The sequence below is a fragment of the Danio aesculapii genome, chromosome 8 (assembly GCF_903798145.1).
Source record: "Danio aesculapii chromosome 8, fDanAes4.1, whole genome shotgun sequence".
Taxonomy (NCBI): domain Eukaryota; kingdom Metazoa; phylum Chordata; class Actinopteri; order Cypriniformes; family Danionidae; genus Danio; species Danio aesculapii.
Genome location: NC_079442.1, coordinates 35,220,281 through 35,234,407, shown reverse-complemented (window position 1 = coordinate 35,234,407; position 14,127 = coordinate 35,220,281). Strand labels below are relative to the sequence as shown.

Below are 14,127 nucleotides of genomic sequence, written 5' to 3'. Positions count from 1 at the left end.
AAATTGTCCATAAGATGTCACTGTTGGTATGTTTGAGAACAACTTTTTGTGCATATTTCACAACTATCTATTTATATACAACTGCTCTCTGCGAGCTTTGTCCTTTTATTTCATAAAAATATAAAGTATAAATTACATGTATGCCATATGTAGACGTCTTAGTTATCTGCTCATTGAATATTTATTGAAGTCTCCTTTTGATGTTTTGTCCAAAACATATGTCTTTGTTTTTGTTGGTAGGGATTATAATCTCATGTATGCTATATCATATATTGTTTTACTAGGTTATAAAGCTCTGTTTTAGTGATATGGAAATTATTATTCCCAGTTTGAAATGGCTTGAGATCAGTTTCATCACTCACAGCGCATACAGTTAGTTTCGATTGGTCCCTCCCCCTTTCAGCCCCGTATATTCATTGGAACGTCGAGCTGTCAGTCAAAGCGCGGACGCATGTTTTGGTTTTCAGAATTGATGCTATAGAAAACTCATAAAATTGCAGCTGAAACGGGAGAGAGGATGCGGTCGGTAAGAACACATTTAACAGCCTGTTGGTCGCAGAAGTTGACAGTGATCATCATACAATCAAAATATCCTCTCTTTCTTGCGTTGGAGGGTTTAAATAGGTAGCTATATTTAAAAAAAAAGTCTACCACAAAGTATGCTGAGATTTAATTATTCATTGTGTGTTACTGTACATTTGGAGATTTGTTTTTGGTGTTGCTTCAGAGCACTGTTATAAGGGTTTGTTCATGGCGCAACCTTTCATTCTCCCACAGGTAAAAGAAACGATAAGGACTATAGTACGGGACATGCACACTTGGAAATCAGAGGTCCAGATGCAGAAATCTGCAGCTCTCATTGGGATGGTCAGTCATCAGACTGATTTCACCGAGCTCACTTTCTCCATGTTCAGCAGTAAAGCAGACATCTGCCCGAAACGCGTTCCTGCTGACGGCTGTGGCTCGAATCCCGCCTCGATACAGATGCGCTGCGGGTCCGAAGATCTCAAACTTCACGCGCATCACACCGCCAAGCTGCACTGCTTCACCATGTCACCTGGAGAGGGTATGTACCGGCGGGCTTTTCTCTTAACAGATGTATTTAAACGACTTTCACGGATAGCCTATATTTAAATATGTGTATACAGGAGTGTATTTGGATTTCATAGGCTTAATTTGGGTTGTGGATAAAAATCATCCTAGCTCAAGCATAATTAGGCTATTAAAAATTTTAATCTAAAACAGCAATACAAATAATTCGCATACACCACTCCAATACAATAATGACAAACAAATAAAAAAAAAGAAAATGCAAAAAGATATATGATACACACAATCAAACCATTCAGTGTGTAATAGAAGGAAGGTTCTGTATACCTTTATCAAAATGTTTTTTGGCTTCCGTAACTTAATTAAACAGATGCCAAATGTCAATGTGCACAAGAAAAAGGGCCATTCATTATTTGCATACTTTTAATGGTTTGAATATATTGTAAAGACACATGCATGTAATAAACTAACAATAAAAAATACAAATATATGTTGATAACTAATTAATTATGTAGGAATGTATCCCTTTAATCATTAGCAATACAATCAACCACAGAAATTGAAGTTTGGCGTTGTCAGTTTAGGCAAAGCATTGACTTTGTCATGTGTTGAAAAAACTGAACTTTTAAATTAGGAAAGTTTGTTCACTTTACATTATTTCACTTATTTATAACAGACACTGACACACATATAGGGTGTCACATTTTGACGCAATTCTTTATTGATAGAGTTTTTAAAAGTGTGTTTCTGTATCGGGAATAGAAATGTAACCTTTATAAATACTAAATAGGCTAACAAAAAAGTCAGATTTCAGATTGTCAAAATAATTAGACTATTAAAATGACAAATTTTCTTCACATCTGACAATTTGCGAGGTACATTAATTAATGATTACATCCTTAAATGAATAATTCAACCACACATTAAAATTATGTCATAATTCTGACCTTCACATAGCTCCAAACTTGATTGTCTTGCAACTGTGGAACAAGAAAGCAGATGATAGGAATTTACAGCCTTAGTCAACATTCGCTATCATATAGCATCTTTTTTCATGCACGCTCTAAAACCCAATAAGTTAAGGTAGCTCAAACCATTTGAGGAAATCGATTGCAACAAACCATTTAAGTTTAAAAACTAATCTTAATGAGTACTGTGAACTTAATCAATTTAAGTAAATGAAGCAATTTGAGCACAATAATAGCACCCAATAAATGAAGAGAACTCAAACCAACTGAGTACTGTAAAACCCAATGAGTTAAGGCAACTCAAACTGTTTAAGGAAACCGATTGCAAAAAAACAAGTTGAGTTAAAAAAACTAATCTATAGGAGTACTGTGAACTTGCTCCATTTAAGTTGAAGTAATGCTGTATTTAATTAACTCATTACCTTCAACACGGAGTTCAAAACTCTTTTTTTAAATGAGTAGAATTAATTTTCAGTAAATTTTGAGTTAACTACATTCATTTCATTTCATAAAGTTTACTGTTAGGGTTTACAATGCAGTGAAAGTAAATGGTGACTAAAGCTGTCTGGTGAATAGTGACTAAGTCTATCATCTCCTTTTATATTTCCCTGACGCAAGTAAGCAAACCCAGTTATCCCAACATGAGGGTGAATATTTAATAGAACTATAATTAATAGGTGGTTTAAATTAAATCATGCTATTGCACCGGCAGACCACTGTATAGCCTATAGAATGTACAGTAGCTTCATTCATAGTCATACACACATCTTAATACTTGCAGCTTCACTTTTTTTTGTTGCAGAATGAACACTTTCTATTGCTTTAAGCTCCTCTGTATGTTCATATGTGTGCTTAAATATGCATAAAACTCCTATTGCAAGTCAGTGGTCATGCACCGCTCTGAAACATGGCTTTCTTGTGTTGGACTTTAGGGTGGTCACTTTGTTTAGACGATGCTACAGTGGCGTGGGCTTGCAGAGGCTGGCACAGTTAACCGCGTACTCCAGCTTATGATTATACAAATTTGACTTGCAAAAGTAATCATACCTTGTCGCCAAAAGGATTTGATTATGATGTTTGCCTGACAAATTCAAACCAAATGTTTTTAGAATGTGTCTCAGCATTTATGGGACGTGGTTCCACAATTCACCCCATCTAGATAGTGTCTATCACATGTATTTGACAGAAGGGAACACTAATTATTTAAGCATGCCTCTTTGAGCATGCTATTAAATTGCTAGAAAGGAATAGGTGAAATAGTTTGAGCGTGTAGTGTTTTGTGTGCATTGTTGACATATTTCAGAGAGGATGTTACTGATATTGTAGCTTTTTGTGTAAGTATTAGAGTAAATTATTGCATCAATCCGGAAAAATCTGTTGTTTATGTATTTTAGATAATCAGTAGTAATCGATCAGATGCTTGTTTGTATGTAATACCCTATAAAAAAAATGTATAATTATTTTTTCTGAAGAAGCATTTTCTTTTTTGTCGGCAATTATACTTGCAGAGACTTCATAGGAAAGCAGTGCTGCAGTAATTTATAATTAGAGTTCAATTATAAAGGTTTGTTTTCCGTATGCCATTAGTAGTCAGATTATAATATAAATTTTGCTGTCCATATCATATCAAGTGGACAACTAATAATTAAAAGTTGTATTTTTTTTAATTCATATAAAACATCGACTTAAATATGTGTAAAAGAATGTTGCATCATCATTCAGACAATGACATTTTTGTAAAAGAGAAACAACTTTATTCTAACCTGTAATTAAAAACAAATTACAATATTAAGCAGACATAAATGTTACTGTCTTTCAGATTATTAAAAGCTTTTTATATATATATATATAAGCTTTTTTTTACTATGATTTATAAAAAGTTTATATATATATAAAGCTTTTAATAATCTGAAATACAATAACATTCATTCACCGTTGCTGCTTCACAAACGTCACTTTAGAGCTAGTATTTGAATGATTCTCTAGCGTAATGTCTAAAGTGATAACTAAACAGGAGATTTCATTGACATTTTAACATTATAAGGCTGAACCGCATGAAATCACATCAGATTTCCCAGTATTTCTTTTTTTGCAATCGGGATATCACAATAATTAACCCCGAAAAAGCCAAAACGCTAAACACATGCGGCCATTTCTTCTTTCTTTTTACTGAACTAATCTGCAGTAACAAAAACAGGAGACGCATTAGAAACATTTATATAATTAGGGCTTATTATGCGTATTAGGATATATTAAAAATTAGGGCTTATTATAAGGTCTCTGTCGCCATGTTGTTGATGGACAACGCCAACCATCTTTGCTCTGCTCAGTATGACAGGTTGATGGATGGCGACGCGCTGTATCTCCGAAATTAAAAATAGGCACTATCCTTTTAAATAAACTGCATAGTTGCAATATAAACAACAACATTCTCGACTAAAAAGCCTCAAATGTTCAATATGGTCACCTTAGAATTATAAGGTTCTATCTGACATTTTTGTCAAAATTGAGTTAGTGAATAAGTAATTAATTGACATTATTAAATGAAAACTTATTTACATTATGGGATGTTCTTTATAAGTTGTTTACATTTTAAGACTTTTTATTTAAATACAAATGTTACACACATACTATTATTAATATTATTATAATTTTTTTATTTTATTATTTATTTACTTATTTTTGTAATTTGCAGAAATGGCTATAGGATCAAAAAATGGCTAAGGTGCATTCGTTTTTTTAGCAAAAGTCATGAGCCTTACCAACTATTATAAACAGGCTTTTAACAAAAGTTGATATCACATGGCTAACTTTCTGCTAAAACCTGTTGAATTACAGTACAGTTACTGTTTTCACTGTTTCAACCCATCTCTGCTTCCAAGACTTAATGTAATTGTTCGTAAATAGTTTGAAGCACTATAGCACTGTCATGTTTTACAATTCAACAAGATCATTTATGGCCACTAAAAGTGTTAGTTGGCAACTTCACACATGCTCATGATGAACATTTTAAAAATGCAGCCAGTCTGATGGGACAAAATCTGTAGGTCACACTTTATTTTGATGGTCCGTTTGTTGAATTTAAGTTACATTGCATCTACATGCTAATTAATTCTCAATGCAAGTAGACTGTTAGGTTGGGGATAGGGTTAAGGTTAGTGTAAGTTGACATGTACTTGCAAAGTTTCTTATAGTCAGTTAAATGTCTGTTGGAGGAGCAGTATCAACAGATATTAAGCAGACAGTCTACTAATACTCAAATGGTCCATCAAAATAAAGTGTTACCAATCTTTATAGCACATCTAATTAAGTTCTTTTTGTTTAATATTCTTTTAGTTTTTAAATTGAACATTCTGATATTACATTGAACAAGCCAAGGTCGTTTTTCATCATATGAGATTATCATTATCAGTTGCTGTGATTGTCTCTGGTTGTGTTTTTTGAGCACAAGGTACTACTTAAGACAAACTCCCACGAAGTGTTGATTCAGCTCATGAAAAAATGAGTAATTGACTCCAAAGGGAATCATTGCTATAGTGTTTCAGGTTTCCATGGCAATGAGTCTACTCCTACACACACTTACAAACTCGGCACCGCTTGGTCACTCTGTGTCATTTGTGCCCATAAGTTGAATTCCTCAAGATGTGTGGTGTGGTGTTGGCATAACAGGTTAGCAAAGCTTATTAAAAACCCACAGATTCATTTGTCAGATTCAGTTTTCATCTTTAGATGGAATGCTTTATATATATGTATATAAAAAAGGTTTAAATTTGGTGTCTGTAAACATGTGTTGTCCACTTTGTTTTCTTTGCTGTGGCTGACTGTACTTGAGGGAAAAAAATGTTGATGTCTTTGATTGCATCACCACTAAACTGCTTTGGATTTTTTTTGGACTGCACAATTACCTGCTTTCCCCTGGACATTTTCCGTTCTTTTCTCTTGTCTTTGGACTTTCTCTCTCACACCTACACACACTTGATCTCGGTGGAGTTGTGCTCTCACTCCCACACATCCTCCTCGACTGCGGCCCACGTCTTTTGGGGGAACTCCTATGACATCAGAATGAGGCACGGATGAATTGATTGTGTGGGGAAACTGTAATGTTTGCAGCTTGTTCCATTGATTCAGAGCATTCTCATGATCAACGCGCGGTGCTATTTCATCCTGGTCAGTGACATCACCGAGCAAACCTTTAAAAAAGTGAGCGTTTCTCAGCGTCAGTCACCAAAGCTTCGAGAGCCAGCTTGCTGTAATTGAAGCCACTGAATCATTTCTCCCCAACAGGTCTCTGGAGGAGCTTTTAGAGTGTTGATGCAGTATAATTTAGATGGGAGTTATGAGCTTATTTTAGAGAAAAAAAAAGATGCGGTCGGTGAGGCATAATCTGCAGAAAAACATTTTATAATCTAATCAGGCAGCGTTTGATGAAAGACGCTCTTGTGGTTTCAGAAGATTACAGCATGTGACGCTCCATCGTTATGGTTTGGGATCGCTCCGTCATACTTTTTCAAATAATCTGTAAAACCTCAACGTACTTGAGTGCTGAGGTAAAACATTTAGACGTCGGCGACTTTTTATTGTTATTCGGATTAAAACAACAGCTTTTTATGGCACCTGTGATGTCATAGCCTGCATCCAGTTTGGTTTAATGCATGTGGGACGTGTAATACTAAGTCAAAGAAACATCCTTCATCCTTTTTCCTGCCAGCACAACCCTCAAACCGATAATTCTGTTTAAAAAATATGATCTGCTTTGAATAAGTGTCGAAATATCACTGGAATACCAGAGGAAATGTGCTCTGGACCTGAGCTTAAACGGAGGAAAAACAGAATTGGCTCTGATGTGTCATCATAAAATGTATTTTTAGCTTGGACCATGTCTTGAGAATCACTCATAAAAATGCGCCCACACTCTCCAATCTTTCCCCCCTCTCTTGCTTTTTGATATAGGGTTGAATTCCTGCCTCGTGTGAAATGGATCTGATTGTTTTGCCTGTACTCTCTCTGTCTCCCTGACTCCGCACTGAGATGAAGGGGCTACTCGCAGTCGGCCGGTGCCAGGGGGACGTGCCACAGCTAACCGCACATCTACATGGGCCGAATTACTCATGCATTTTCAGACGGCAGCAACTGCGTCTCCAGACTTCTCAGCGCGTGTGACTGCTTGCGGGTGGCTTTTTGATTTACATTTCAACAGTGGCACTTGCTGTTCTTGGCCTCGTGCTCGTTTGCTTCATCAAAGAAAAATCCGCTCTGCTTTAAGCGGACACGAGGGCCCCTCACGATGTCCGTGACCCTTTGTATCCACTGTTGATTCAGTGTTAAAGGTGACGGATGGCCATCAACACCCTGCTGGTACAGCTGTATTTCAACTCCGCCCAGTTCACTTGCCTGTTTAGTAGAGCATAAATATGGATAGTACCAAAACTGGTGCCAAGTTCCCTGGTGGGTCTTTTATTAGAATAAGTATTATTCTTTTATATCGAGAAATACCACAAAGATTACAGCAGATTCTCGGTACAAACACAATCTGGCCGCACAAACCAAGCCTTTAATTTATACGGAGGACGTAGTGAATGTAGACAGATTCATAAGACGCTTTCCTGCCAGCCCTCAGACCTTCGGTTTTACAAGTCTGGGCACGTCAGCCATCCAATCGAGCACTGGCTTCATTCGAGTGGCTGAAAACAAACGCGCAAACATTTATTCCTTCATTAGCGGAGAGCAGAAATCATTCCAGTAGGCATGGTTATATCCTCTGTGTTGTGCGTCGTGCCAGGAAGCTGCCATGGGGCAGTGCCCATTCAGTCTGCGATCCGATTGGCTGGAATGACCCTTGAGGACTATGAAATACATTATAAAGTCTAATAGTGCAGTTTATATACTTTATTGCTGGTTGTTAATAAAGCGCAGGGCTCTGGAAGAATTAGTTACTCTCTGTTCCACTAGTGATCCAGCAGCAAGCGAGTGTAATGTTACATTACTCTCTGGGATTTCTGAAGGCTAATAAGCTGGCATGAGCTCTGAATGTAGATTGTTTAGAATGAAAACACTTTGCCTTTACGAACAGATCTGGATTATGAGATGAAGCCATTTGTCTTTAGAGTCACTGAAGGCTGTAAATTTAATGCGTTCGTGCAGTTTGTGAATTGCATGTTACGATGGTTGAAGGCAATGCGGCATAAGTTTAAAAGCTTTTATTTTTTATAACTTTTTGTCTAGCGCTGTTCTCCAGTCTCAGTAAATTGCTAAAATAACATTTCACCGCCATCTCTGTTGACCATGTGTCATGTAAACTCGACCTTTTGCAGTTCAAAGGCCAAAAAAAGGAACTGACAGGCATTAATAAATATTCTGGAATGGACAGTTTGCTTTGAGCACATAAAATATCATTTATGTCCCCATTTTCTGCAATAAAACCAATATTTTTGTGAATACCAGACATTGTAGAGTGGAACCAATAATGTTGTGCTGTTCTTATTTTTTGTCACGTCTAGCGGCAGTCCGGTTAGATTATTCTGACCTGAAGGGGCTGAATTTTTTTTATTATTATTATTTTTTAGGCATTTGAGAACAGTCTACAGTCTTGAATCAGTAAGCTCTGAGCACTGCTTCCTGTTTCCGTCGAGCTGCTGTTGGATTACTAAGACGGAGACATGCTCAGACCGAGGTTAAAAGAACACCGAACATTATTAAACTTTTCTCTGTCAGACAACTCTGTCGTCTCATCTCCACACAGTGCTCTGGGGTGTTTACTTGGACTTACAGCATAAATTGAAATCAGCAGTTTGGCAGGTTAATATTTGGAGAAAGAGATGCCGGTATACGATAAGCGGACACAATTTCCCACGGTACAGACGGACCGTCCTGATCTTTTACTTAGTTTTTATGTTATGGGAATTTATGTGAAATGCAAGAACTTTTGACCAATAACTGCTCTGTGGCTTGTAAAAAAAATAAAAATTAGACTAGACTGTAACTGCAGGGCATAAGCAGCAATTTAATAAATCCTAGAAATAGTTTTTATTTTAATAATGGCCATAAATAAGGTCAAATATTATTTGAAAGGCAGCCATTTACAGTAGGATGACCATAAACTTGATTATTATGAAGTCAGTTATAGTTCTTATATTGATCACAGTTTTAAATCATTAATAAATAAATCATTAAATATTAAATTCTAGAAAGAAGTTAATAGCACAATTGCCTCACAGCAAGAAGGTTGCTGGTTCGAGTCCCGGCTGGGTCAGTTGGCATTTCTGTGTGAAGTTTGCATGTTCTTCCCGTGTTCGTGTGGGTTTCCTCCTGGTGCCCCCACATGCGCTATAGGTGAATTGGGTAAGCTAAATTATCTGTAGTGTATGTGTGTGAATGAGTGTGTATGGATGTTTTCCAGTGATGGGTTGCAGCTGGAAGGGCATCAGTTGCGTAAACCGTATGCTGGATAAGTTGGCAGTTCATTCCGCTGTGGCAACCCCAGATTAATAAACGGGCTAAGCCGAAAAAAGAAAATGAATAAATAATAATAATAATAATAAAAAGCTGCATGGCTACAGCAGTTCCATCTACATGATTTCTCTGATACAGATGGCATTGTGTATTAAAAATAGTCTGATGGATTATTATGCAGTAGCTCTATATTTATTCAGTGTGTGCCACATTAAAATGTACAAGCACAAGATTAACAACCTGTTTAGCCATATTTCGAAGCAAAAGAGACAGTTCTTTTCATTGAATCCAAAACATATAGCTTAAACAATTGAGTTCAGGGCGACATGGTGGCTCAGTGGTTAGCACTGTCGCCTCACAGCAAGAAGGTCGCTGGTTCGAGTCCAGGCTGGCCCAGTTGGTATTTCTGTGTGAAGTTTGCATGTACTTCTTGAGTTCGCTTGGGTTTCATCCAGGTGCTCCGGTTTCCCCCACAGTCCAAAGATGTGGTGAATTGAATAAATCAAATTGGCCATCATGTATGTGTGTGAATGTGAGTGTGTATGGATGTTTTACAGCACTGGGTTGTGGCTGTAAGGGCATCTGCTGTGTAAAACACATGCTGGATAAGTTGGAAGTTCATTCCGCTGTGGCGACCCCTGATGAATAAAGGGACAAAACAGAAGGAAAATGAATGAGTGAATGAAGTTTTATAATGTATGTAGAACTTTTGAAATATTTTTTAAAAATATCGTGATTAGTTACTCCATTAGTTTCTGTTGGTTTATAAAAGGTTGTATTTGCAAATATTTCATTTATCATAATTAGATGTACAGTTGAAGTCAGAATTATTATTAGCCGCCCTGAATTATTACCCCCCCCCCCCCTGTTTTTTTCTCCCAATTTCTGTTTAACGGAGAGAAGATTTTTTTCAACACATTTCTAAACATAATAGTTTTAATAACTCATCTCTAATAACTGATTTATTTTATCTTTGCCATGATGACAGTAAACAATATTTGACTAGATATTTTTCAAGACTCTGAACAGCTTAAAGTGACATTTAAAGGCTTAACTAGGTTAATTTGGTTAACTAGACAGGTTAGGGTAGTTAGGCAAGTTATTGTATAATGATGGTTTGTTCTGTAGACTATTGGAAAAAAATCTAGCTTAAAGGGGCTAATAATTTTGACCTTAAAATGTTTTTTAGAAAATTAAAAACTGCTTTTATTCTAACTGAAATAAAACAAATAACTTTCTCCTGAAGAAAAAATCAGACATACTGTGAAAATTTTCTTGCTCTGTTAAACATCATTTGGAAAAAAAAATATATAAAAATAATTCTGATTTCAACTGTAGGAGACACAATTACACCAGATTTAAATCCATTTCTTTTCTCCTCTTTTGAACACTTTCATGTGCTTTTTCTATAAAATATCTCAGTATCACAGTATTGTGATTACTGCTCTAAAATATATTATTTTTAAATGTCTGGGTAAAAAACAAAAACTTTTTTCCCCTTTCAACACAGTATTTTTTATTTTTTGAAAGATTTATATTATTTTGGAACAGTAAACATCAGGCTAAATAATTCAAATTAATTATTGACTTCTGCTGTCTTCATTAGTTTCAAAAACACAGATTTCTTTACAATTTAAAACACAGTGTCTTTGGATATTTTTTCTGCTAGAGATACTGTTGTCCTAAAATACAAAAAAAAATGTAAATAAAAATTCTTACGCATACCTTGGGAATGATATTACAAATGTTGTTAAACCTTACATATGTTTTAAAACCATTACTTTTTCGAACCTTGGTATACCTTGAAAACGGTTATCTTCCCATGCCTAATGTGTACGTCTACTGGTGGTTAAAATGCTACATTTTATATGACTTTGAATGGTGGACTTAAATAGATTTTAAATTTGTCCTGGTTATTAATGCACAGTTGATTGATGACATCAGAAAACAACTATTCATAATTCTGAAGCTGAATTATTGTGTTTGAGACATATGCTTGTCATTTCCCTTGACAACGTTATTAGACCATTTTAAGACCATCATAGGCCACAGATAAAATGAGACATTTGTCATCATCAAATTATGTTCAACATTATATAGGCTAGAGTATACTGACTCAGTAAACATTTATTCTCATGCACAACACTTTGTGTAAGCTATATAAGAAAAAAAACGCATCAAATGCTTGTCGTAATCATAACTCTAAAGTGTGATATGATCATGTAAATAAAGTGTGCGGTTTTGGTATTGGTTTTACTTTCACTGCCGAGTGCGGTTTATGTCGTGGCTTTCGTCACTTTGAAAAAAAAAAAAAAAAACATACATGCAAATCATTCTTCCTGCGCGGCTCCCAAACGATCGCTCTGTGCAACAAACTGAACATTATTTACATCTTTATAAGCTGTTATTCACAAACTATGCAGGTTCTGTTCACTAAAGTATACATCAATTGCAGTCCTCTCAGTAGTAAACAAAAGCTCACGTGTGATTTTGTGGCCGTGAATACATTTCTAAATTACACCGTGAATTACACCTTATAAATACAGTATGTGACACTTTTAACACCATTTGGAGGTGTCCACATTGCTAAGCAACGTATAAAAAAACAATGTGAAGACTTGTGCGACCGCCTGCTCCTCTCAAACTTGAAAATACAATTGGCTGAATCGTAGAGATGCTGAATTAAGATCATGTGGGGGTTTGAGATCGAGATCACAATCTTTTTTCAACTGCCTGGCTAGTGCTCTTCCATTACACATCCTGTGACGTTTAATAATGAGTTAGTGAGTTTAGCCTTTACTGTAAATAGGCTACTCATAGTATGCATGACGAGCCTTACAGTTTAAGGCATAAAGACAATCCAAATTTCTAATAATGCACTTGAGATATGTCTGCAATAGCTCATGAGAAAGCAACGCATAAGAGGAGAGAGAAACTAATGCGTCCTGGCCCTTTAACAGGATAAGAGGAATTTGAGGAATGAATGTTGACTTCAGCTTTTTACAATTTGCACTGAGTTTGCTGACTTATCACCTACCGCAAATATTTCCCCCACTATTTCACCCTTTAAGCCCTTACCGCAATCTCACAGATGAGTTTTCCAGGGTCTGGTCCATGCCAAACTTTCCACTGGAGTCACCCCTTTATGCGCATATGTGTGTGTGCGAGAACATACTCATCATGCTGTAGCAAATGTGGCGTAAACGCTAAGATACTTCTCTAGTGTTGACACAGCATTAATTCCACTGTCAAACGTTCCATTAACATGAGAAATAAGACATCCCATTATGGCAATATGCTCAAGTTTTCTTTCAACCAGGCGTGTGCTTCTAAAAAGGCATGAGAACCATTTCTTGGGTGCAAATCAGTTTTGAATATACCATCCCATTAGACATATAAAGACAATATAGTATGGAATATCGTAGAGTTTATTCTGAATGATTTATCAGTGTAATTTATTATTTTTTTTATTGTGATGTTTCTAATCAGAATAACTCCCTTCTGGGCAACGTTGTGAGATCCACCAATTGCAAATGACAAATCCAATGATCCAAGCAATTCCCGACGGGCAAGAGTCAAATATGTACTGCAGCTAAATTTTCTTGTCAATTCTCTTAACAGTGCTTACTGTAATCCTATTTCTTTACACAGACTCTTCAGTAATCTCGGGAATGACAACTGTATTCATATACAGAACTAACTTTTAAAAGCTGTAGGTTGTGGTAACTTTATTTTCAGAAGTTCTATGCATTGTGTAGAACCAAACAGAACTAGCTGTCAGTGATCTATTTATATGTGAATTATTGATGTGGCACTCTTCTGTATGTTGAGCAAGAAATCACAAGGAAGTAGTAGCATCTCATCAGTGTTGCCAGATCTTTCTAAAAAAACAAATAAGAACACAAAACACCATGTTAAACTTAAAACCAAACTCTTTATCTTGGAAATATGCCACATGCTAAACTATTGTGACCTTCACTTTCCTATTTTATTAAGTTTATAAACTAGATTGCTTGAGGCCAAATATTCTTAATTAGTAGTGACGTGTGAAATATTGGCCACTATATCGGCATTGACCAATAAATGATTCTTTTAAATGCTATAGTTATCGGTTCAATGAGTATTATGACTGTATTATTTCTACCAATTCAATCGCTTTAAGGCAAAATGTAAGGTTTTTATATCAAAATATCCCAAAACCACTAGAATGGTGTTATACACTCATCAGCCACTTTATTAGGTACACCTGTCCTACTGCCTGTTAACGCAAATTTCTAATCAGCCAAGTACATGGCAGCAACTGAGTGCATTTAGGCATGTAGACATGGTCAAGACGATCTGCTGCAGTTCAAACTGAGCATCAGAATGGGAAAGTAAGGGGATTCAAGTGAGTCTGAACATGGCATGGTTGTTGGTGCCAGACGGGCTGGTCTGAGTATTTCAGAAACTGCTGATCTACAGGGATTTTCTCACACAACCATCTCTAGGGCTTACAGAGTATGGTCCGAAAGAGAGAAAATATCCAGTTAGCGGCAGTTCTGTGGGCTCAAATGCTTTGTTGATGACAGAGGTTAGGGGAGAATGGCCAGACTGCGAGCTGATAGAAAGGCAACACTCCTGTCAGCTAAAAACAGGAAACTGAGGCTACAATTCACACAGG

At 36.3% G+C, this 14,127-nt stretch overlaps 1 protein-coding gene across 1 annotated transcript in view; it reads left to right on the top strand.

Moving 5' to 3' along the window:
* Window positions 1-480: 480 nt before the first annotated feature.
* Window positions 481-14,127, top strand: part of LOC130233677 (zinc finger protein GLIS1) — a 154,902-nt gene continuing 141,255 nt past the window's right edge. The window contains exons 1-2 of the mRNA XM_056463835.1: window positions 481-624; window positions 778-1,066. Coding sequence (XP_056319810.1) covers window positions 811-1,066 — 256 coding nt within the window. The 5' untranslated portion in view covers window positions 481-624; window positions 778-810. The remainder of the gene's footprint in view (window positions 625-777; window positions 1,067-14,127) is intronic.